Consider the following 26,452-nt stretch of genomic DNA (forward strand, 5'->3'; position numbering starts at 1 on the left):
CCTTTCGAGGGGACAAATTAGAAAACAGCAACAAAACAAACTGGAAACAAAGTTGTATGCCCTTTATCAGGGAAACTGTTCAATGAAATGTATGACGTCCACACTGGAATATCAGGCAGCCATTAAAAGGAACGAGTGAGATCTACTCCAGCTTACTTGAAAGATTTCCCCAATCTTCTGTTAATGAGAAAAAGCAAGAGATGCCTAGGAAGTGTAAATAAAATATTTATCCCATTGGATTTGGAAGAAAAAAAGGAGTAGAGGAAGAGAGAAGGGGAGGGAGAGAAGGAAGAAAAAGGAAGGACAATCTCTATGTGTTTATGATTATATGAGCCTGTAGAAAGGTACAGACGGCCCCCAGCCTGTTAATATTGATAGTGGGTGGCAGGATGAGCAGGATGTATGGGTGGAGGCTAGAGATCCAAGGAAGGGAATGGAGAAAATTCTACACTTAGAACTTTTGGTACATGCAGAAAAATAAGAAAAGAAGAATTCAGCAATAATGGAAAACAAAAGATAATCTCAGCACAGTATGGACACAAGTTGTGTAAAACCCAGAAAATAATCTAGTTCTGCCAGAAATCCAGTATTCAACCAGCCACAGCTCTTACCAGACTTCTGGAAGAAAGAACTGCCACATAACATTTTATTTGGTTGGATACTAAGTATGGGCAACCGAAAAGAAGTCTTACTTTGAAAAATGCTGCAGGGGTCACTGAAACATTTTATGAGTAATTTGGAACCCTGTTTTTTTTCTTCTTGCTCCACTTCTGCTTATTTTGGAGCTTTTTCAAAGCTTTTGTTGGCAACTCAACAAAACCATGGAACAAAAAGTGTAGTTTTGAATATTCAGTTAAATGTTACATCAGCAGTTTGGGTTAAGGCAAAAAAGGACAGGGATTGGAACTACTGTATCAGTTTAAATGTTTGTTAGTTTTCTATTAAGTATAGAAATTGCCTTTATTTACTTATGCTCATTTCTTTCCTTCATAAAAAATGTAATGCTCTTCACAGTTTAATGCTATTTCAGAGCACTGTCATTTTCTTTTTTTTTTAAATTTCGGTCTTAGGGCACTGTCATATTTTAAATGTACAGTTTTATTCATCTTCCTGATACTGGGATCAGTAAACCTAAGCTGCCGTAAACCTACACTGTGACTAGAAATAGAAGAGAAGGAGAAGGAAGAACATCCTAGTGCAGCTCTCATCCCTGATTCATGTTTTCTTTAATCCAGGATGTCCAGATGTTTTGATAAATTCAGCTGAACTACTGATAAGAGCCTGTTCTGTTTTTGCCAGAAGTGATGTTGGTTCTAGATACGAAATATTTATGTTTGCCTCTTACTCCTCTTTCTCAAACTAGATGTCACTTAAAAAAATTTCTAGACACTTTCTAGCAATGTTCAGCAGGAGACCTGATTCAAACCTCACAAGAAGACTTCCTCAAATAAACCTTATCCCCTCATTCAAAATAATTTCCACCATGGTGAGGAGTGTCTAAACTAGCAGCAGATATTCATAAAACAAAGTGCTACAGATAAAATGGTTGACTGTAACTGCATCTTTGTTCAGCATATTTTAAAGAATAAAAAGAACTATTTCCTAGAGAAATTCTTGCACATGTGCACTAGAAGACAAATACAAAGATGTTTGCTGCAACAATTTGTAATAATGAAAAACTGGTAGCAATCTATATGTCCATTAATATGTAAATAAAATGTGACATTTGATGGAATACTATATAGTTATAAGAATCAACTATATTTATTTGTCTCAAAAGACATCTTATTGGATAAGAGCTCAAAAACAATGCTGAAGAAATACTTTAATGGTGAAAAGAAGTGATATGTATGTCATCGCTTCCAGGCTAGAGCATTTAATTACAGGCATGAGACCCTCCAAAACGTTGCCTCTGCCACGGCAATGGGAAACATTCCAGTTAGTGGCTCATCTGTCAGCCTAGATCCTGAAGTGAGGACACAACCAGTCCTCAAAGGACATATAGCATGAGCACAAAAGAACACTTTTAAACTACTGTGATTTGGGTGTTTTTGGTTGCTGCAACAGAACCTGGCCTTTTCTGACTGACTTTTGAAGTGGAATGCAGCTTTAACAACAACAAAAAATGCGACACTGGCTTCGAGCTCAGGCAGCAGGAGTAAGGACACGGATTTTGGAGATTGGCAAAGCACTTAGTAAAACAATCGTGTGTAACTTGAAAGGCAGATAATAGACCTAAAGAACTAGCAGATCTAGTGAAAGAGTTTGAAAGTCAAATGTTTGTAGCATGTGTTGGTTACTATTGGCTACTATTGGGTGCATTTTAAAAGGTGTAACCAAAAAAAGAGCAAGCTGAGCTCAGGAAATAATTGGCTGGTTTACAAACACAAAAGAAAGGGAATAGAGTCCATAAAGTGGGATTTGCAGGGTTGGAAAACGCAGCTACTTTTCTTTCCTAGCCGATAAAAAATAAAACTAAGAAAGCTTTTGAGTGAAAAAAGTTAATTAGCACTTAGCACTTAGCTTTTCGCGTTTTAATTCTCAAATGAAGAAAATGGCTATCACACTCACTGCACACTGAAAGGGTTAAGATGTCTCCAAGTAAAGATTCAATTAAGGTGTGGCTTCTCAGTTACCTCTTTCAATTAGAATAGCTCAGGGAAAAAGAAATTAAAGGTATGGCTCTCCCAACAAAGCTGGACTGGTTCTACTATCCTTTAAGTCAATTAAGGCATCAAAGCAAAAACACAAAGGCATACAGCAAATAAAAAAGTACACCTAGAAAAGAACTGAGGGCTTGACTGTTGGCATATGGCAATAAACTAGAATCAAATGGAAAAAAAAGAGAGAGAGAAAGTCGTACCGCCAAAAAACCATGTGCCAGAACATAAAATGGCTGGGAAAACCATTCAAGAAGTAAAATAACTCTTGAGCCCCCCCGCGAGGATCTAAAGTCAGGAAGCAGCAGAGAAAGCAGCTCAGCCTCTAAGGAGGGCATGTTCTTCAGTGTTCAATTTAGATGTGATCAAGGAGCCTGCAGGAAAAGGAGACCTCCCAAGGGGTGGAGCTGAGAGCTCAAGAGAACAACAGACTGGGGAGGCCCTTCCAGGAATAATCAGGAACCCAAAGGAACATTGTTCACCTAACAAGGTGGGGAGCTCACAGGGATTTCAGAAATACTTCAGCATTTTAATGACAAGGTGTTGGGAAGATAGAATAATTAAATCAGGCCCACTCACCTTGGTCAGGTTGGGGGTGGTGCAGTACATTCTTTGTAAATAAGTTGTGTGTGGGTGGAGTTAGTGCACATGTGCGGTTCTATGGCTTGGCTGGCATCTAGTGCCTTGGGTGTCCACCCGGCGAGGCCATGCTCTCGAACCTATGGTTCCAAGGACCTTTTGGCCGGTTACCTAGCTCATAGACCTGTGTGTGAGGGGTCTGGTGACCCAGCCTGGCATGTGAAGGGTTTGTGACCCAGTCTGGACAATGGGCTTGAGGGGCCTGGGAGCGCCAGACCCAGCCCTAGCTCGGCAATTGGCCCAGTCAGTGCAGGATTACGGGCAGGTACAAGTAGCTTTACACAAGGACCAGTGACTGCTGGTCTCCCATTCACCTTCTTTCCAAATAGGAGTATATATTGAGTTTCCCAAATTTTGTTTCACCATTATATATGAATACACAATGTGTGAGAGGGGGGTGAAGAGCAGATAACTTGCCTTTTTTAGTTCAGAAGTTCTACATCAGGAGAAACCATGTCCAAAGTTGATGTAGAAATGACTTTGTATTATCACCTAATTTAGAGCCTAAATTTGGCATCATCCAGATCTTGTGACTGGGTGGGACTTTGGGTTGGTCTCCTTTGGGGAAGGGATGAATGTATTTCACCTGCAAGAGGGACAGTGAGCCAAATATGTGGTATGCAGAAGAGCAAATTGTGATACCACTAATGCTGCTGGCCAAATACTTCTGGTCTCTTCCTTCCAGGCCCATGGAGTCAGACTGCAGCTCCTGACCATTTTATAATTGAGCTGAGCAATGTTCCTAATCTGGCCAGTGAGTTGTGGAATGGAAGTGGTGTATGTCACTTCCAGGCAAGAGCACTTCTGGCTGATGTGAGACCCTTTAGGACTCTTTCTATGTTACCATTATCAGCAAAATTTAGATAGTGATTGCTCTGTCATCTGGGTCTCAGAGTGAAGATCAGCCAGAGGGGCTCCTAGCCACCGCTCAATGAACTTGTATTGTGAGAAATAAATCTTTGTTGTTTTAAGCCACTGAGATTTGAGGGTTATTTGTTACTGCAGGATAACCTTGCCTATCCTGACTGGTATATCCTTCATCAAAATCTTTGACTATTTCTTTTCCCTGGAAACCTCCCTCTCCAGCAGAACCAGATAAAAGAGACTGTCATTATCACCGATGAACATGTGGTAGCTGAGTGTTAATAAAAAGGTATGTAGGGCCGAGCCCGTGGCGCACTTGGTAGAGTGCTGCCCTGGGAGCGCGGCAACGCTCCCGCCGCCGGTTCGGATCCTATATAGGACTGACCCGTGCACTCACTGGCTGAGTGCCGGTCACGAAAAAACGACAAAAAAAAAAAAAAAAAAAAAAAGGTATGTAGGTCCTGTTATATTTATTTCTGTCTAAAAATTTCTCCAAACACAAACCAAGATTGTCAATCTGGTAGTAGTTAAAACTGTGAAATGCTCAGATCCTTGTACTGGACAGCTGCCAAAAGAACAAACCAACAAAAACATAAAAAGCCAAAAATTGTGAAATGAATTTGCATTTCAAATACTGTGGTGAAAATATTTTAAAACTTAATTGGTAGTCGATGGCTTTAAAACAAAGCCTGTTTCTTAAAGACCTTTTCAGAACACTAGAATAGTCTCTGAGGGGCATTTAGGCTTCCTGCAGTAAATTTCAATGGTATGCAGTGAAATCCAAATAGCATAAATGAGCAAAGACAAGGGGAGAAAAAATAAAACAGAAAAGGTTTCCTAACAAAGAAGCAATTTTTTTTTTTTTGGCAGCTGGCTTGTATGGGAAACTGAACCCTTGACCTTGGTGTTATAAGTGCACGCTCTAACCAACTGAGCTAACCAGCCAGCCCTACAAAGAAGCAATTTTAAAGAGCTAAGGGACCCTGACATGAGCAAATGGACGTCCTATTGATTTCACGGTGTAGAAAACTAAATGTTGAGTTTCCTTATAACCAGCCATAGAAATTTCAGAAGTGTTCCTAGTGAGGCACAAGTGTTCCTGGTGAGGCAAGAATCCCTAATGCCAGTGTTTCTTCCCGAATGTTAATTAGGCACCTGAGATTAGCTCCTTAGGGCATGAGTCTGGCTCAGTAACAAGTTACTGCCAAGAACATAACAATTCTCTCAAGTTTCAACCAAATTGTGCATAGGGAGCTGCAGGATTGAAATTTCTTTCTCCACTACTTGTGAACATTTGTGAAGCAAACTAAAAGATGGAAAAAATGTTTGAGGATTGTGTAATTAACAGAAAAGAGACTTTTAAAGTGCTTCAAAGATACTTTTTACACTAAAGGAATACTATACATTCAAGTTGCCTAATGACCTCTATAAGTCAAACAACAAAACAAAACAAAACTTAAATTAGACCCAAGTACGTAACAGAATTGTATTTCTTTAAAAATTTCCTATCTTTGAGGGCTAGCCTTACCTTCATTATGTGTGAACTTGGTTGATAGTATAATGTAATTCTTTGCTAATATAATCACAGAAATGTTTAACTTTAAGAGGTAGAAGGAACCTTAGGTTGAGTCCAACATCCTGTTTATACATAAGAAAACTGAGGCTTAGATCAGGAGATTATCCAAGGTCAGCCTTGGATAGTCAGTAGGTTTTAGAACCCATTTTCAGTTGCAAGAGCCAATAAACTCCCCATTTTTGCTAGGGCAGTCTGAGATGAGCTGTTGCAACTGGGATCATCCCACCAGATAGAATTCGTATGGGCAAGTTTCTTACTTGAGCCGTTTACTAATCTGTATATGGAGGGAGATTAACCTATCACCAAAGTTATGTCTACTTCTCACATTCCATCATCCTAAATACACACAGTCCTCCAAAACCATACTTTTAACAGCATAAAGTATAACAGCTGAAAATCTAAGAACTGTTTAAGGACCTTGAAGAAAGTCGTAAATGTTAAATTTAATAAAAGGGTTTCTGTAACACTGTAAAGAAATCCATAATTATTGCATACAGAGCAATCTGTTAAGCATTTGATATTCTATGCAAAGAAACTTGAGTTATGGTTTCTTTTAAATTAATGCATGCCAGATTTCCTTAGTTTGAATGTTAGTCACGTGGTCATACCCAGTGTTGGCAAGGGTATAAGCACTGATATACTACTGATGAGAATGTAAACTGGTACAATCTTTCCATCAAGTTATTTGAAAATGTATATTAAAAAGCTCAAAATTTCTATACTCTTTACCCTAAAAAAAAACTATGCGTGTGTCTGAAACTTCACATTGAACTTTTATTTATAATAATGGGAAAACTAATATATTGTCTAATAATAGAGAGCTGGTTAAACAGAGAATTATCCATTAACACAAAGGAACAACACACTGCCATTAAAATCATTTTGCAGGACATCATTTAATAATGTGAGAAGAATGTTCATTATAGTCTATATTGCTAGGTGAAGAGGGCAGTGATTAAATGGTACATTTTACATGATCATAATTTTGTCTAAAAATTAAATGGGTTTTTGGTCACAGAAAACCAGACTAGACATTTTAGGCCAAACTGTTAACAGTTGTTTCCTCTGGATCATTGATTAGAGTGAATTTTTTTCTTCTCGCTTTTCTGACACTTTTCAATATTTTATAATCAACATATTTAAGCCTCACAATCAGAGTTATTTTTTAATTCTCAGCTAAAAATTTCTTTGTAATAATGCAAAAGAAAAAAAATTGTTTTAACTTTGTTTCAATGAGCAGATATCGTATCTGTGGTCCTGTACATGGAAAACAGTATGCTAACAACAGTTTCTTCTTGTCTTCTGAAAGACTCTACACATATCAAACCTGTTGCCATAATCCATTCGACACAAGCCATCAAGAGTGGCAGAGAAAGCCTAACACCCAAGAGCAAAGTCGTTCAGCCAGTTAGAAGCTTGACACCACAAGGTTTTCTTCAGGCAGGAATTTAGAGTTGGAAGAGGTCTGATTACCCACCTACACTATTGTCAGGGCAAAAATTATGTTAAAGTTGGCAATTCAAAACACACTTCAGGGGGCACAGGCATGTTTGTGGGAAAGAATCACTGTGGGAAAGGCCACACATCCTTGTGTGACAATAATCCTTCTTCCACTGGCACAGCCCCAGATTCCAATCAGCTTTCTCCCTCTCACCCAGACAAGGGTAGGAACAAAAGGGCCGATCATATTCTAATATGCTAGAGGGAAAAAGAGAACAGAGAGGATTCCTTTCAAAACTTCTGAGGCAAGGAGAGAAGCCCTGTATTATCACATCAGCAACAGAGAGAAGTAAAGTCTGGATCTCACCACCTCTCCATGCAGGGCCAATTTATCTGTCAGGCACAGTGGGCATAGTGCCTAGGACCTGCAGTACTGTAGGCACCCAGGAAAATATTTCAATGTCTTTTAAAATCAGAAGACAACGTAACTTTCAGGTAGAAGAAAATGTTATAATAGGAATACATTTGTCTTTATACCAACACGGTCATAAAACAAAATTTTTATTTATTTTTTATAGAGAAAGGGGCCCACAAAGGCAGAAGTGCTGGGGGCCCACAAAAGTTAGCCTCTTTACATTTAGCTCCACACCCAACCGGAGGTTGGAACTGGCATGGTACCATACCAGAATCTACTTTGCATCTGCAATTTGAATCAGGCTTCTATGATTTGTTTACAATCACATTCCCTTAAAGCAACTTCGACTTTAGTATTTATTGCAACTAAATTTTAAAGTCTAAGTTTTAATTATATTTACTTATAAAAACAACTGGCCATATTCAACCGCATGGTTTCTCAATTTGCCTAATCATAAAAACCACCTAAGACACTTGTTAAAAACACAAACTCTAAGGCCATCACCTAGAGATTCTGATTAGGGGGGACTGAAGTGCTGCCCCAGAAAATGTTTTCAGTGAGGGGCCCCTGTAGTTCTCACCGGTCAAGTTCAGAACTACTATTCTAGTTGAATCAAAATGAATGCTGTAAATAGCTGGCCCATGTTTTTAAAGTGAGAAAAATCACAGTTTGAATGAGCTGCCCTTGCTTGAAACTGTGAGGGCAGAACTCTGCTGCTGACAGCTGAAGCCAGTGCACAGCAACCACCCCACCAGATGTTCCCATTCCCAGAACACATCCAACTTCTTGTTAATGAAATTATCTATAGAAAATTTACAACATGAGTGGCGCAGGTGATCTTCAAATTTTAAATACAGCTTTCAAATTCCTAGATATCACCCATCCATGATGATTAAATTCTATTGATGGGCTCCTTTCTCCCAGTGACTGCCATTTTAAAGGTAAGCATGCATTCCTCCATAAAGAAGTGAGCTCTGGCAACAGCACTCATGTATTTAGGTCACGCAGGCAGAAGTTCTTTGATTTGCAACTCATGCGACTGATCCTGAGACAGACAACCACATGAAATCAGAACAACAAACAGAAACACCAACATAAAAGCTATGTTACTTTTTTGTTTAAGGTTAAGATTTGAAAAAAAAGCTCTTGCAGGGGTAAAGGAAGCCATGCACTAAGGTGCCATTCTGATAGCACCAGTAAATGTATTCTTAGTTTGGATCTGGGTCAGGAGGAAGCAGGGGCAAGATGGAGCTGGAGAGGAGGAGACCAAAAATGTTAAACCCATGAGGTTAAAAAAAACTTTTTTCCTTCGGTCTCCTCTTCATGTCCCTGAGCAGCTCAGTGAGCGTAGTTTCTTCCCTAAGGTTCTGGAGCCTCTCCATGCCACGCTTATGAAAGAAATAAGAGGAGAAAGAGGAATGTCAAGCTAGTGACCAGTGAACTTCTCTTCTCCCCTGCAATCAAGCCCTGTATTTCTGTTCCAGGTCGTAAGAAGGAAAAATGGTAGGCAGATGAAGTTTGTTTCCCATTCCACTGTAATGTTCTCAGGCTGTTCGAAGGAGGTGAGAAGAAAATGCAATTACAGACAGCTGCAGTCATCACCCTTATTTCTCACCAAGAAGCTGCCAGTTCTGCCAACCTAAAGGCAACGGGAGATGAATATCAACCCTCCATGTGGTCCTCAGCTTTAATTACACCACCTTCTTCATCAAAAATACAGTCCCTGGACTAAAAAGAAGATTCCATAGTTTTGACCATGCATAGATGTGCCAAGGGACATGACTATCACACATGTGTGACTATCTCCAGTGTGACTATCTCCAGTGTGATCATTCAGCAACCAGAGCTGATCACAGTGTCCATCCAGCAATGGCTAACTCCAGCCTCCTAATGCCCTGCACTGAGGCTCATGATGATAATCTCATTACCTGCTTAAATAAATCCCAGCTTAAAACACAAGAGGTTTAGCTTTCTGTCTTGACAAGTCACCAGAGCATGCTTGCTCACACTAGGGATGCTATTGACAATTTAATACCAGGCAGCAGTTAATTAAAGAGGCATCGGGGAGAAGAGCATGCTAGGTGGCACCACCAGGCAGAACAACAGATCTACCAGAAATGAGCTTTGTTAATTTATTTTAGCCTTGACTTTTAAAGTCAAAATCTTTAAAGTCAAGCTGGGGGGAGGAGGGGCTGAGAAAAGATGTTCCAGCTGTTCAAATGGCAAAGCAAACTGAAATAAAGACAGGACCACATGCACCCACCTCAAATAACTGGAGACCAACTACATGCTTATTCATTAACCAATTGAACAGGTACTTATTTTGTTATTGTGGAGTATAAAGCAAATGTATTTCACAGGGCCTGGTTTTCCAAAGCCTTGCAGTTTCAAATATTAACCTTGCAAAAGACAGGAAATTTTCCCCAGGCTATAGTCTCTGTTGTAAGATAAAGAATTGTAACACAGTAAGGTTGCTGGCTCAAAGACAGAGGTTACTGATTGATATGTAAAGATACTGGGAAATTGCTATAAGAAGAGAATGTTTGCTAAGATCAAGCTTTTGTTGGTGGATTGACTTAACTTCTTGAAAACTGCATTATGGAATGTCACCTTGCTTGTCTTACTGAATGTTAACAGCTTCTATTGTTAAACTTGTTAAACTGTACTTAGCAAAAACCCCACCTATGTTCTCTTCCTGAAACTTCCTGGTCTGGAGAATAAATGCGGAAAGGGAAACCCAATTCGGGGTTAATTTCCCAAATGGAAGGAATGCCTCTATCTTGAGGGTTCCTGGAGATTAACCCCTTTTCAGGGCTTCTCACTGCTCAGAAGAGATGGGCTTTCAGTAATCTTTGGTGGCTCCGTCACCCAGGGGAAAAGGGGTGACAAATCCGTGGGAGGAAAAGCAACATGCTATTGCTAGACAGTGTGAGGAAGTGTGCTAAACAGCGTCAGGATGCGGCAGCGAAGCTGCCCCCTTGGCACTTAAATTCTAGTCCACAAGGACTGATCAATAATCAAGAAGAACAATCTAAAAAGGAATAAAAACACTGCTGTGAGTTGTCCTAGAACTAGATATTACTAAATTAGAACAATCTTTTAATACTTACTAATGGCAGCTCTACGTAGGGCACCCTCTTAAACATGGTAGCTATCGCAAAGTGAAGAGATACTTTCTAGCCATTCAAGAAACTTATAATTTAACTGGACAAGAACTGAAGCTTAACAAAAAATTTAAAATCATAAAGATGTTAGTATCACAGGGATATAAGAGCTATGGCCCACAGTAAGCACGAGAAAAGACAGTCAACATTAGTAGTCATTTAGGAAATGCAAATCAAAACTACCATGAGACACATCTTCAAACTCACTAGGATAGTTATTTAATTTAAAAAAAAAAAAAAGGAAAATAAATATTGGTGAGGATGTAGAAAAGTAGGAATCTGTTACACACCATTGTTGGGAATAGCACAGTCACTTTGGAAAACAGTCTGGCAGTTCAGCAAGAGTTTAACATAGACTTACTATATGATCTAGCAATTCCAGTACTAGGCATATACTCAAGAGAAATGAAAACATATGTCTACACAAAAACTTGGGCATGAATGTTCATAGCAGCATTATTTATAATAGACAAAAAGCAGAAACAGCCCAAATGTCCTCAAACTGATGAACATAGATGAATAACATGTGATAATATCCATACAACGAAATACTATTTCACACAAAAAGGGACAAAAATCTGATACATGCTATAACAACAGATAAACTCTGAAAACACTACGCTAAGTGAAAGCAACCAATGACAAAAGATCACATATGATTCCATTCATGTGAAATGTCCAGAATAGGCAAATCTATAGAGATAGAAAAAAGATTGGTGGTTGTCTAGGGTTGGAAGTTGTGGGGGAAAAAGAGAAGTGACGGCTAATATGTGTTTTGGGAGGTGATAAAATGTTCTAAAATTGATAGCAGTTATAGCTGCCCAACTCTGAATATAAGGGTACTTCAAAATGTTTGTGGAAAAATGGAATTAAAAGATAGTATGAATCTTTCTATGAAATTTTAAAGTACCCTCATATACTAAAAACTATAGAATTGTGTACTTTACATGGATTAATTGTATGGTATGTGAATTATATCTCACTACTCTCATCTTATAGATAACTTGATTTAAAATATAAATGCCAAATTATATTAGTTTTTAAAGGAAATCTTTCTAAAATGTATGATTCATTCTCCCATATTCTTAAGCAAAATAGACTGAATGTAATTTAAGCTCTTTCTGATGATTCAGAGTCGTAGGATAATCAATTATTATGCCCACTATACACTGATGTCGTCAGAAATCATTGAAACTTGTGCTTCCCCAGCTGCTATGAGTATTGAGTTTTTGTTGTTGTTTTTTTTTTTTTTTTGGTCTCTATCACAGCTTTCTATGTCTTGCTTTTGGGCTAATGCTGTTAATTTCTTGCTGCTGTCAGTGTTACTGCAATATATCTATCTAGAACCTGCTACGTATGAATGCAGAGAAACCAGAAAAGCAAGTCTTGTAAAACTCTGACTCTGGTTGAGAGCACAGGAAGTACCCCAAGTGTAAAATGCATGAGCATCTCCAATCTTATCTACTTCCCTACACTGGTTTTGGTTGCTCAGAAGCGTTTGCTTCCTTCCAGCTCTCAGCTGCCTTGTGAGTTATCACTGGCAGTTGCAGAAGTGATGGTCATTGTAATGAGTAGTAAATGTTTAATTAGTAATTAGTAGTAAATTTTACATATTTAACGTAAAGTTAATAAGAACAATAATGGATGATAGCTGCAGTTTTGTGAACTTCAGCACCCATTTATTTCTGTACCTTGTTTAGATTATACAATATGGAGAAAAGCTTGATTCACAGAGAGTAGGTGTAAATTGCAACTGTTTTTTGAACAGCTTTCTTTGCAGTCTCAGAGATTTCTTGAATCAAATCCGATTCGGTAGCTTGAAAGATTTACTGAAAATGTTTCACAAAAAAGCTGAATACTAAAAATATCCAAGAACTCCTCACTTTTCTTGTAATAAATATAAAAATCAAACAAAAACATCTAAACCTTTTAATAAGTGCTAAAACTCTAAGACAGCATTATCAGGACTTGACAGGTTACTTATTTACTTGTTACATAACTGACCTAAGCCACAGTGAAAGCATTTACCAAGCAAATATGCCTAAGCCTTGACTAAAATTTAATTGGGTTTGGTACATTATGCTGAAGTGGTATACTAGCTTGTGCAATTTTATGTGGAACATATACGTATCGGCCAAATTGTGAGACTTCAGAGCTACAAACTTGCCAAGCAATGGTCTATAAGAATTCAGAAGAAGCTTGTTCGAAGCCTATAAAAAATGAGTTAACCCAGCGGCAGCAGCAGTAGCAGCAGCAGCATTGTACCAACTAACATTAAGGGCTTACTATGTGCCTAGCACTGTGCTAGGAACTTTACGTGTATTATTTAATTTAGTTCTCATAAGGTAGGCACAATTATTATGCCCATTTTACAGATGATGAAACAGAGGCTCACAGAGGTTAAGGAACTCACCCAAACCTTAGTTAAGGGGCTCCAGCATGCTTTTTAATGACAGCTTTTAAATAGACAAAAAAATTTAAGAAGAATTTTGAATGAAACATTTGGACCCCCTAAAAGTTATGCACTACATATGAGGGTACTTCAAAAAGTTCATGGAAAAATGGAATTAAAACATAATACGAACGCTTCCGTGAACTTTTTTGAACAGCCCTTGTATAGCTGTTGCATAACAAATATCCATTTCATTGAATGAACAAACCCAAACACCTTGTACATCATTATCTAAGACTTCCCTGTATTAAAACCCAGTATAAAAACTGATATTAATAATATTCTTAAATTATTAGAATACATCAAATGGTACTAATTCTATCAAAGAAGCCATGGATGGATAAAATGCATTTAAAGTGCATTTTCATAAAATTGACAAAAGTAAACCAGTTCTGGCATTTACACAGATAATTCACTGATGTTTAACTCGTTTAATCCCAGGAATGCTCAATAAACAGAGTAATACTAAATAGATTCAAGAACGTTTTCTTTGTTCTTGTGGTTAACTTGAAATACAGGGTCATAGGTCTAAATATTGCCCAGAATCCCAAGTTTCACAAATTTCAGCAATAGCTCTCCTTGTAAACCCCCAGTACAACCCTGAATCCAGGAATTCCAGATTTCCAGGCCTGAGCCCAGTCCTACATCTTAATTGTCTTCAGGCTCCCACTGGCCCCATCCCAGTGACTTCAGTGAAAAGCAGACATGGAATTCTTTTAATACTGTTCCTTATTTCTTAATCTATATCTCAACACAAAAACTATGTAGAAGATACTAATCACTTCTAGCCCAGTGATTCTGGGGTAATCCCAAAACAGCGTTTTGGCACAGATCTATTTCATTACAAGAATAAGGTTTCAAATCTCAGATTACAAGAAATGCTTAAAAATTAATTAAAAACAAACAATAACAGGTGCGGGCAACCAAACTTATTCTCCAGGGTCAACACAATATCAGGTTTCCATTTATCTAGCTACAAATGAGATGTAACAATTTTAACTGAGGTTGAATAACTGAATTTATTTATCTAACTATGCATCATAAAATGCTATACTCTCAACTAGATATAATATGTTATTTTTTTCAGCAAATAACAGATTATGGCTATGTTTTTTAAGAGTTCTTATCTTTTAGAAATATATACGAAAACATTTAATATTCAAATGATATGATTTCTGAGATTTGCTTCAATATCATCCAGTTTGGGAGGAGAGGGGGTTGGCAGGTAATACATAAAATAAGACTGAACATGAGTTGATAATTATAGAAGCTGGGTGATGAGATTGGTAATTTATTGCACTATACTGTAGTTTTGTATAATGTTTGAAATTTTCCTAAACTAAAGAGTTTTTAAAATCCCAACGCTCTCCAAATACTCATTCAGGAAAATAAGAGGACAAGTAGAACACAATGAGTTACTTTTGGAGTAAACACCCAATGGGTCTCAACTGGGGAAGTCTCTTTTTTGCCTCACAGATCCTGCTTACGGAACCAAACATACCAAACTCCTTTCCCTCTTGGTTGGGACAAATTTCAACCTGCCTGCCCTAACTAGAAACATGAAATGAAGACATTCTGGCAACTCCACCCTGACATAAATAAATTATAAATCACCCTAGAAAAGTAGGAGAGCCAATTGGGGCCAGATTTACATCTATTTAAAGAATAAAATTTGGTGTCCTCCAATCCACAATGAAAAAATAACTCAAGTCATTCAAAAGTAAAAACAACAGTGAATCATAAAATAAGTATAAATAGGTCCAAAGTTATGATTTGCATGTGATTAATACTTTGGTGCATGCATGTGTATGTGTCTATATATATAAATACATTTATATTACTTTCTTCTCCTCTCCTAAGTTTCCCTGCTGCACTGATGGTACAGTGACACCTGCTTGGTCTACCTACTGGATACTCCAGCACTGAGCCCAACTACATTTGGAGTAGGAATTTAAGAGGGAGAATGGGGAGGCAGAAAACAATGTAATTCAAAACAAATCCTACCCTTACACCATAGTGGGTCCTCAAGTATTTGTAGAATACTTTCTTTTCTGAGAATAAGGCTCCCTCATCTAACTTTTCATCTTCTGACATTGTCCTAAGTAGCAAAGGACACGCTGACCTTTCCTCCTATTCACTACCTAAAATGCTTCAATAATTCAACTGGGATAACTGATGCCCTCTGGGACTTTTCTCTGAGCCTCTTCTGTGAACTATGTCCCAGTCAATGGTGTGCTGGTAAATGTTTAACAACTGGCTCTATAAAAATAAAGCCTTGATTTTCAGTGCTTGCCATTTCCATGGTGTAAATATATCCATCATGGCCAATTTCATGCTACCAACATAAGGCTACTGAATGCAGCGTTGGAAAGTAATGTGTACAGTCAGCTCCCAGAGCCTGTATAAATTGGCTCTATAGCACACCACTCACTGGGACTCCCGGTTTGCCTAAGATAATCCCAGTTTACGCCTGTGGTCCTGGCATAATTATTAATGGTACCCCTACCACTCTTCAAAAGTGTTGATGAAATATTATGTGGTCACCTCAAAGAATAAATCACATTTGAATCCTATCTCATAGTAAAAACCTTCCACAAAAGGGAGAGGATTTTCCATAAAAGTTAAGAAGATGTGATTATCTTCTCGGCCAAACTTATGTTACCTTCCTTGTACATAACATCCTAAATACATAACATTCCCTTAGATTTTTAACAAAGGTAGTTGGGGAAGTATGAATAGTAAACAGTCTCCAGACTCAACTAATGTTCAGGTCCTGACTCGTACACAGAGTTTAGTGACTTCCAGAACTGTGATGGCATCTAAGTAAAATCCAGCCAGGCAACTGGCCTCAGGTTCCATTCCAATTTAGAGTCACATGGAACCCAGTATCACTTCCACAGTCCAGCACACAGTGTCTGGCCCAAAGGAATAAAAACTGATCAGTCCCTGTGGGTCCCCTGAGAATCATTAAACCTCAGAGTTCAAGGCCATTCAGGTCAATATTTACTTGATCTCCTTTATGACAACCCAAAGAAGTCTTGCTTTAATACTTGTCAGCAACTCAATACAACCTGTACTGAATCACATGGGTGGAGTCTGGCAGACAAGTGTGTAGGTCTTGGTTCTTCAAAAAGTAGGAAAGAGGGCCGAGCCCTGGCGCACTTGGTAGAGTGCTGCGCTGGCAGCGCGGCGACGCTCCCGCCGCGGGTTCGGATCCTATATAGGACTGACCAGTGCACTCACTGGCTGAGTGCCGGTCACGAAAGAAAAAAAAAAAAAAAAAAAAAAGTAGGAAAGACCCAGAGGAAGAGTCAAGATAATACAGGTATCTTTAAATATCTAATGAGCTGTCATGTAGAAGATGGATAGATGTACTGTATTTTCAAGAAACACAGGGAAGAATTTATGGGAAGACAGATTTTGACTTAGTATAAAGAAGAACAGCTACCACCACCACCAATAATAAATAACATTTACAGACTGCTTACATTTTGCTGGAAGCCTCACCATATTGCTGACTCCTATCAGGCTTGAAGTCAACGAAGTCCACCCCTGCCTCTCACCCCTGGACTGGCTACCCTTGGGCTGTGAAGGAATTGTTTGTTCAGAAGCCCCAGCAGGTTCTAAGTAACTGACAGTGCCCAGGCTGGCCACACAGCTCACAGAGGTTCATACAGGTCCAGTCTATCCTGAGTCTCTATGTAAAGTCCTTGTAACCTAAGATTCAGTGGAGAGTCAAGGCCAGGAGCACCAGAAGGTCCACATGCTTGGCGCTGAAGGCAACCACGCACCCAGAAATATCTACCTCATTCATCATCTGCCAGGACAAAGTTTGTAAGGCCATTTTTTTCAAACCCTGGAAAACGAATTTAAAAAATGACCCAAGAACTGGACACAGCTGTTCTGAATTCTGAAGTCCTATTCAATTCATGGGTTTTTTTTTTAAAAGGAAAAGTCCTCACTTTTCTAATCCTCATCTCCTTTGTGCATATCTGCGTAGGTCAAGGGCTGAGATATCAAACAGTCAAGATCAAAGGAGGACACTTCCTTTTTTAAAAATAACTTTGTCCTGACACTAGATTAACAGTCAAATAAATTACACAGTCTTCTTATTCATTAAGTTGCTAACATCACTCTTCAAAGAGAGCATGCTGTACTTGGTCTCAGGAGTTGCAATGAGGCAATCTATGAAAGTGACGAGGTCAAGACTTGTGACACAGGCCATGTGTTCTGCTTCTAGAAACATCAGAGAGCATTAGGGGAGCTTGTATTCAGGAGATGATATCAGGTCAGGTTCAACGATACTCTGAAATCTGGTCCCCAAAAGATTCCCAGTCAGGGAAAGATGAGTTCATAGAAATCCTAAGATTTTAGAAACTTTTGAAAGCCTCTGTGACTAAATAACAGCAATATTATTAACATTAAATGGCCTTTATTAATATTAAGGACACTACTATTAATAGTGTCCTAGTTCATTTTGTGCTACTATAACAGAATACCTGAAACCGTAATTTATAATGAACAGGAATGTATTTGGCTTTCTATTCTGGAGGCTGGGAAGTCCAAGATCAAGAGGCTGCATCTGGCAAGGACCTTCTTGCTGCATCATCCCATGGCAGAAGGGCAGAAAGGCAAAAGAACACATGTGCAAGACAGCACAAGAGATTGAACTCATTGCCTGAAGCCCTTTTATCATTGGCATTAATCCATTCATGATGGTAGAGCCCCATGACCTAAACACTTGTCATTAGGCCCCACTTCCCATCACTGTTGTGTCGTGGATTGTTTCTAACACAAGCTTTTGGAGGGACACAGTCAAACCACAGCAAATAGTAAGATATCTTTTACTATGCATATACCAGGCTTCAGGCATGCTACTATACACTTTATATACATTTTCTACACTTGGTCTTCACTACAACTGATAAGGTGGGCACCATTATCTCTATTTGACAAAGTGAGCCTTGGAGAAGTTAAGAATTGCACCTAAGGCGACACGGCTAGTAAACAGTGGAATGAGAATCTGAATCCAGGTCTAATAGCTCTAAAGCTTTTTCCACTATAGAACACTAACCACACTTACTTCTTTCTGGGAACCCACTAGGGTCCTGCCCAGCAAGTCAAAATCTGAATTGAGATAGTTTTACTGTGAGTTATGAGCCCTCAGTTTATTCATCTATAGAAGGAAGACAATGATAGTACCTATCTCATAGGGTGCTAGGAGTATTTGATGAGATAATCCATGTAGTGCCTGGCACATAGTAAGTGCTTCTTAATGTACTGTTACTTCCACTGACACAGGAGTGAGGTTTTTGCCAAAGGTGTACAGAGCACATACACCTATCTTTTCTGGAAGTTTTGCAGAATACATTTCCTTTTCCAAACATACATAATAAGCTTATTGTGGCAGAAAAGAAAGCCAGGTGGCAATGGAGACAGAGTTGTGTTTAAATTTTGACCCTGCCATTCACTGACTACAGGTCGTTGACCAGTTTGCTTCACTTCTCTGAGCCTCTCTTTCCCCACCTGTAAAATGGAGAGTGGGGGTGGTAATTGCATGCTTTTGCAAAAAAGATTAAAGAACACAGGTACATAGCCGTTGCTCAATAATAGCTACTCCCATTGCTAGGTACATTCAAGCTACTACTATACGTACCTATTGTTGCCATGAGTTTTTCTACCTTTTTTTCAAACTATATTTAAATCTCTTAGAGGCTGAGATCATTATTTTGATGTAATGGCCTATAAAAATAACATTGCCTCACACCTTACAATCATCTTCTGCTCTCAAATACATTCCCAAGGAGAAAACACACACACACACACACACACACACACACACACACACACACACACGCACGTGATTAACCAACTCAAAACATCTGAAAGATGTCAGAAATTAAGTAATGAGATACCAAGCTTGACAGCTGCAGTATCTAGAGAAAAGGTCTACTTAGAAATTCTGTAAGCCGCACTGGGTACACTGAACAGTTTTCCATACTTGACTCAAAATATGTCATCCCAAGGTGAATACTGGCTTACATATTGAAGTTAAAGCACAAACAATTAAATATAATAGAAGTCAAACCCTGATTTATTTTCATGGTAACTGGTCTAGATTGTATTTCATACATACACACACAATATTAAAAGTCAGGCTATCACACACACACACACACACACACACACACCCACCCACCACACCAATCAGTTAAAACCAATACTTTGTTTCCCTGCTTATTCTGTCTCCCAAACCATGATGGGTTTTGTTTTATTCACTTGCTAAATGTCCTACATGTTAAGAATTAACAGCAGTATTCCATCTTTGGTTACCGTGCTAAAGAAAATATTCTTTGTATTAATGTTGAAATTCACTTACAGGCCTTTTGGAGGAAAAGCAGTGTGCATGTGTTTAACAGAATCCTGATCCTTAACCACTTAGACACTGGACACTTGGGTCTTAAATTCTTAATCTTCAGTTCAAATGTGTATTGTACAATTCATAACTTAATTGACAAACTTGGGAATCTGACCACGTTCCAGAAGGTAGCAATAATAGAGTGTGCTCCCACTTTCCATTTTAGTCTTTTGTTCTTGAATTTGCAATTCTTCTCATCCATGTAGAAGGGTTGATCATGTAAATTTTTTAAAAAGGCACATACAACACTGAATGCAGATATAACCAGAAAATTCTCCCTGTTTAATTCATTTTTTTATCCTGGTTTTTCTTATTAGCCTGATTCAGGGGTAATTTGCACCTTTACAGTCGAAAGCTAAATATCCTGAATTGAAGCCTTATACTTTCACAATGGTGGCTAAAACTGACAATAGATTTGGGTTTGTTCAGTTTGTACCCATGAGTGTGTTATGTGCATAATGAACTCTAACCCATTTTCTGCTATCTGGATGTTCCATTTGGATGATTTGAGAAGTCGGAACCTCCCCTCAAAAGGCCACTGCATGGATCCATTTGTGATCCCTGCCTGTTCCCGCACACCGGGAAGGAAGAAGGCAGCACATGTCCTTGAACCCTTCAGATGATGCTGAAATGTTTACCTTTGCAGCATAGGATTCTGTGACTCAGTTATTTCCTTTGAATTCTTTTTGCAGTAGAGTTGTGGCTTATCTAAACAGTGTTCATGATGCCTAAAATATCCAGGATTTCAAGACATCTATATAATACTGTGTCCTTTCTGTTTCTCCCCTAAAAAGTATGTATTCACCAATTTTATTGAAAATAACTTATTAGGTAGAAAGAACTATATACAAAGCTGTTGCTGCAATACTTCTGCTTTCTAATACAGTAAAATACTCCAAGTTCTAACCAAGACTACAAGGTTTGAATTCAAATACTTTGTGTGTGTGTGTGTGTGTGTGTGTGTGTGTGCTTCATGATATAGAGAGAGACGCAGGCTGCAGCCTAAAGCTACAAAAGACAGGTTAAATAAACTATGGTATATCCACCTAATGGAATATTGGAAATATAATATAACCATTAAGGATAATGCCTAAATGCCATAAGAAAATGCTTACACTAAAATTTTTAAATAAAAGTTATCAAAATCTTATGTTAGTATGATCAAAAATTATCTTTAAAATATGGCATATTTTAAGCAGTTGTTTTCTCTGAGTGATGGGACCCTGAATGCTTTTCCTACTTTTTTCTACATTTTTATACTATCCAGTAAACAGGGGAGAAAAGGAAAAAAAAAAAAAGTAAGAAAGGAAGGAAGGAAGACAGACACAATAATTGTGGAATTAGGAGTGTTATAGCTAATCAGATAAAACTTTTTGGTCTTTCTTATTCTAGGCCTGCATTTTTTTTTTTTTTAAACTAAGAAAGTCAGTCTGAGCTTGTATCTGCCAGCTCCATTGTCTTGCTTTGTAGATTAATGGTGGACAGTGTTTCTTAGGGAGGTGATGATGAGAGCTGGCATTTACCAAGTGCTATATGCCAAGCTGGAATCTAAGTTCTTTGTGTATGTTATCTCATTTAATCCTCACATCAACCCCATGAAATAGTATGATTATCTCCATTTTACTGATACTGAAACTAAAACATAAGAGGTTAAGTAACTGGCTCTTATTTTCCAGCTGAGATTCAAACCCAAGCCCTTGTGATGGGGATAAGGGGTGGGAGGGCATTGAATCATTACACCATTTACAACACATTAGGCATTCACAGCATCTTAGTCAGGACTATCACTAGTTTCAAAATATTTGGTAAATGAGCTGACCCCATGAGATGCTACTTAAATATGCTTCAAAGAATCAGCATACCAAGGAGCAGACCAAAGGAATTTCCCTACTGATGCCTTATGGAAACTCCATCAAAAGACTATTGCCAAAGTCTGTTGTAGGGATGGAAATGGTTACCTTGATGAGGTGGTGATGATGTCACTTGTTTTTTCAGTGACATCAATATACATTGATGTACCCAAGGTGTAAGGCATAGAAGAAAAAATATATATCTATAATCAGACTTCAATTTAATTGGGTAGACAAGTAACAAACACAAAGCAATCAGCACAAGGCAAAAAAAAAAAAATGCATAATTAAATGATAAGTCATGGCAGAGCGGATAACTAGTGCACAGGTCATTCCCGTACAGAGCTCTGAAGTATCATAGAATTCTGAAGGTACCAGAAACAACACTTGGAGATCACCTAGTCCAATTCCAGCATTTCAAAACGAGAGCTAGTAACTTGGTTGAGATCACACCACTGCTAAGCAGCCGAGGCAGGTAAAGTAACTAGGGCAACTAGATGAAGCAGTTAGTCTTGGAAAAGCCTTCCAAGGATGAGTAGAGTGAGGCAATGACACTTTAGATGATAACTGTGGACAATATTCTTCTTTCCTGGTTTAGCAAAATCAACCTGACACTGATCTGATTTTTAGATTGCATGATGTTTTTAATAGTCTCTGCATTGAGAGGTCAGATTTAGTTTTTTTAAATCTGAAAATGTTGAACTGTTTATTTTATTCCATTCGTCATTTTCAAACATGAAGTATTTTATTATATATTGCACTCTACCAAAAATATTACCAAACAGAAACACACCTATCTGCATATGCATTCCAGGTGCCTTTAGAAGTGATATCACTGGTTGTCCTAACACACATCTGGTTTGGACAGTGTCTGATGTAAACTGGTAAGTAGGAATTACTGATTTGTACAGTTTGATGTTTCACCACCAACATACCCTCAAAGGTCACATTGAAAGCACACAAATGCTCTTTGCAATAATTGCTCATGAAAAACCTGTCAGTCATCAGGAAATAGGAACAGGCTTAACTTTAAGTAAGGATATGCTTAAATCTAAGTAGATTCCTCTCAGAGTACCTAAATATCAACTGATCGAGCAATACTTCTTTTTACAAAAAGATACCTGAATGTTAATAGGCAAGGTACAAAGATATTAAATTAAACTCAGTTTTAACTAAGGAATTTTGGTAGTGAAAAGAGCAAATGTGACTCCTTGGAACATGTAAAATTTATTTCCCAAATGTCTGTTCAAATCTGAGAAAAGAAAACATGATAGGATAATGAAAAGCCAATTTTGATGAATCCTCTTAAAAGAATTATAAGCAACTATCATGGTCACTAAACTTAGAACAACTAAGATTTTTATTTTTGTAAGGAATACAAACCACTTTTATTGCTGACCCAAAGCACACGAGCAAATAGCTATATTTTCTCGTATTTGAAAATAATTCCTATGAGTTTGCAAGCACAAGTTAAGGCTCAGGTTACTTTCTCTCAGTCTAAAAGCTACTGTTGGAATGTTTTCAATTTCTCAAATATTATTTCAAGAGGTGTGATATGCTTAATTAAACACAGACCATTCAAGCTAGTAAGATTAAATGAAAACTCAATACAGTTGTCTTTCATTATATTTTAGCTATTTGGACTTTGAACTCTAGTACAATTTGTTAATGTAGATCAGAGCAATAACTAAAATGTAGTTTCAAAAGAAGTAAAATAGATTAATAAATCACAGGTAATCAATATTAAGTTCATAAAAGAAAGTCATTTTCTAACAAGTATCAAAAACAGAAATAAATAAAAATTCAGGTGCTTGGATGCCTTCCTTACAACCAAAGCCAAATCTGCTGTATTGCTTCCAAGTTCCACACAAAACCTGAACTTTCAACCTTAACATTTCGGACCTATAAAATACAAGTATCAGAGTCACCCACAATCATGTTAAAGTGCTTTCCAAAGTCTCAGAAACTTTAACTCAAGCAGAAAAGCTAAGAGTCAAAAAGAAATAAAAAGAGAAATAGGAAAAAGTAAAGGTGTTATGCTGTTTGCCAAATATCAAACTTTTACAGAAATCCAAAACCTATTTAACAATTTCCCTATATCAGACACAATAAACGACACGCAAAAGGTGCAAGTGTGAATGCCATCATTTATAATCACGCATTCTACTTACTTTGCTTTTTGCCATTTATAAGCTTCATTAAAGACACCCACAAAGAGGTAACCAGTTGAATGAGGTTCGGCTCAGATAAGAAAAACCAGCTGAAACCTCGACCTACAAATTTACACCCCAGAACGTCCTGCGGGGAAGGTGCTCTTTACAAACTACCATTTTATATACAAGCTTTGGATTGTGCAATAACGCACTTCGGCTTTCTGCGCTGTACATTACAATTATAAACCCTCAATTCTGTCTCCTCCCTCCCCGAAAAAAAAAATCCATTTCCAATCCTCATTGGTCCACATAGTTCCGGCCCACATGGTATCAGTGGGTGTGTCCCTCCCAACAGTCCTTCTCATTGGCTGCGAGAAAACAGCAATTCATAGGCTGTGATTTTGGGGGGTTGTCAAACTCCACGCCTCCAGACTTGCCTTCGCCAATAGACCCAAGATGCTGGCGGCTATTCTGCGATTCAAGGGGCAAGCTGGTGGCCTGAGCTGCAACCCCAGGAAGACTCGCTCTGAGAAGGGAGAGGGGCGAGAAGGAAAAGGGCAGCCTGGGCTATTCCTTTTGCTCTATCCCCACTCTCGTACCTCACCAAATGTTCACACACATGCATTTTCCCAGTGGCCAATTAGAAGCGCGGGCAGTTCATTCGCCTTTTACAGAGCGGTGACTTAAGGACCAGCTCCGTGTCCAATCGGCCCATTCTGGTGATAAGAGCAAGCAAAGGGCAGGCTCAGGCAACGATCTTTAGTCCTTAGCGTCTCTGGGGAAACAATCAGTCCCGGGCGCCCCCTCCGGGCAGTCCCTCGATCCCCGGCGTTGGTGCGCACGGGGCGCGCTGCGGAGCCTGTCCCCGCCACTGCGGGTTCGGAGCCCCGCGCGCTGCGCCTGCTTCGCGTCTGCCCTCCCCTCCCGGCGGGACTTACGCGGCCTGTTCTTCTTTCCCGAGTCCATCCTCCTCCGCAGCCGGCATTTCTTGGCCGGGGAGTCGTGCTGAGGGAGCGGTAGCTGCGGCTGGAGCTCAGGCACGAGCTGGTGGCGCGGAGACGCCGCGTCGCCGCCGCCCACGGGGCCCCGGAGGCAGACGAGCGGCGGCTGGACTGGCGGCTGGTGGAAGCCGTTGTGCAGTAGCCCATTCACCGCGGCGGCTCCTGGGGAGTGCGGAGCCGAGTGCTCCAGTTGCCCGCCGCGGTCGCCCATGCCGAGGGCTGGCGGGGCAGCGCGCGGGCCCCAGCTCAAGCGGCCTCGCTGGAGGTCATTCTCGGGTGTCTTTATTTTCCCGGATCCTCCCTGCAGCTTCCGATTCAGCAGCCGCAGAGCCGGCGCCGGGGGATGGCGAGCCGGGCGCTCCTCCCCTCCTCCCGCAGACTCCCCCACCTCCTCCGCGCCCTGCCTCCCTCGCGTCGGCCCCGTGGCTCCCGCCTGGAGCATGCCCGCCCCGGGTGCGGAATCGGAGATCCCCGCGCACCCCCAGGCGGGGCCCCCGCCGTCAGCCTCTAGCCGATCCCGCGGCCTCGCGACTTCAAGCGCGGATTCCTCGCCTCCCAGACCTGTCCCCGCCACTGAGCATGCCCAGTCCTGCCCGCCACCGCCGCCGACGAGTTTCAACATGGGGAATGAAGTTCTCTGGGTTTGCAAAGAAGAGATGGGCGGGTTGGGCTTTGTGCGGCGGAGCGAGCCGAGAGGCGACTGGGTGAGCCAGGCGGGAGAGAAGCGAGCAGCTTCGCGAGGAATTCGGGAGAAAGACAAATATTTGCAGAGGTTTCAGGTTTGCTAATCCTGTCTTCAGTGGGCTAGATTCCTTTGCAAGGTCACTCACGTTGTTCCCTCCATACTCTCCCTCCCCCCCGTAAGTGTGTGTGCGCGCGCTCGCGTTTGGTTAAGTGACCAAACTACTCAAAGGCCTGAGGGGAGGGAGGAGAACGATTATTTATAGAAAGATAGGCAGACCTGGGGAGGGAAGAGAGTGAAATTTCTTTGCTGGCGCGCGCGCGACACACACACAACACACACAACACACACACACACACACACACACAACACACACACACACACAACACACACACACAACACACAACACACAACACACACACACACACTTTCGTGGAGCTGCCTTTAGCCGGGAGGAAACCTAGGAATACAGTGTAAGGACAGTGAAGGACAAAACTGTAGGCAGGATTTAACCAATGCTGGAAGAGACCAAGTAAACAGAAGCAATCCCAAGCTATAAAAAGCTCTTTCCTCACCCAGAAAGGACTTCAAGAGACAATGCCATGTTATTTATAGAGCAAGAAGTTGACAGCATCACATGGTGATCAACACCAGTAGCTTTGGAGTCAGCGCTGGGTTCAAATTCAAATTCCAACTCAGCCGCTGAGCAAACCCAGAGAAAGTTATTTCTTAAGTTAACATACCTGGAAACAGGACTGGACATGCTCAGTAGCAACAAATTTGGGTGGTGAAAACCCTCCCAATGTTATGAAATCCTTTCAGGCCTCAGTTACGTATATGTAATGGAGGCTGGTGTGAGGAACTCTACCTGAAAGTAAGTGGTGCAATCCTGGCACACTGTAAATGCTCAAAAGAGGTAATTATCTGTATTACACTCTTATTATTAGCAGTTCATCCTTTAAAGTGAGAGGAACAAACCATGCTCACAGCCGTATTTATCTTGTGGTGTGCTTCATCATTTGTACTTAATCAGGAAGAATCAGAGGCTGGTCATTGTGGGCTGGGCCTCTGGGTCTCTGGGCCTCAGTGCATTCAGCAGCCTCAGACTTGCACCAGGGACTGGCAATTAGTTCCAACA

At 39.9% G+C, this 26,452-nt stretch overlaps 1 protein-coding gene across 1 annotated transcript in view; it reads right to left on the reverse strand.

Annotated features, from left to right (window-relative positions):
- Positions 1-25,254, reverse strand: part of PANK1 (pantothenate kinase 1) — a 53,257-nt gene extending 28,003 nt beyond the window's left edge. The window contains exon 1 of the mRNA XM_063102838.1: positions 24,570-25,254. Coding sequence (XP_062958908.1) covers positions 24,570-25,254 — 685 coding nt within the window. The remainder of the gene's footprint in view (positions 1-24,569) is intronic.
- Between the last annotated feature and the right edge of the window lie 1,198 nt (positions 25,255-26,452).

The sequence above is a fragment of the Cynocephalus volans genome, chromosome 7, assembly GCF_027409185.1.
Source record: "Cynocephalus volans isolate mCynVol1 chromosome 7, mCynVol1.pri, whole genome shotgun sequence".
NCBI lineage: Eukaryota > Metazoa > Chordata > Mammalia > Dermoptera > Cynocephalidae > Cynocephalus > Cynocephalus volans.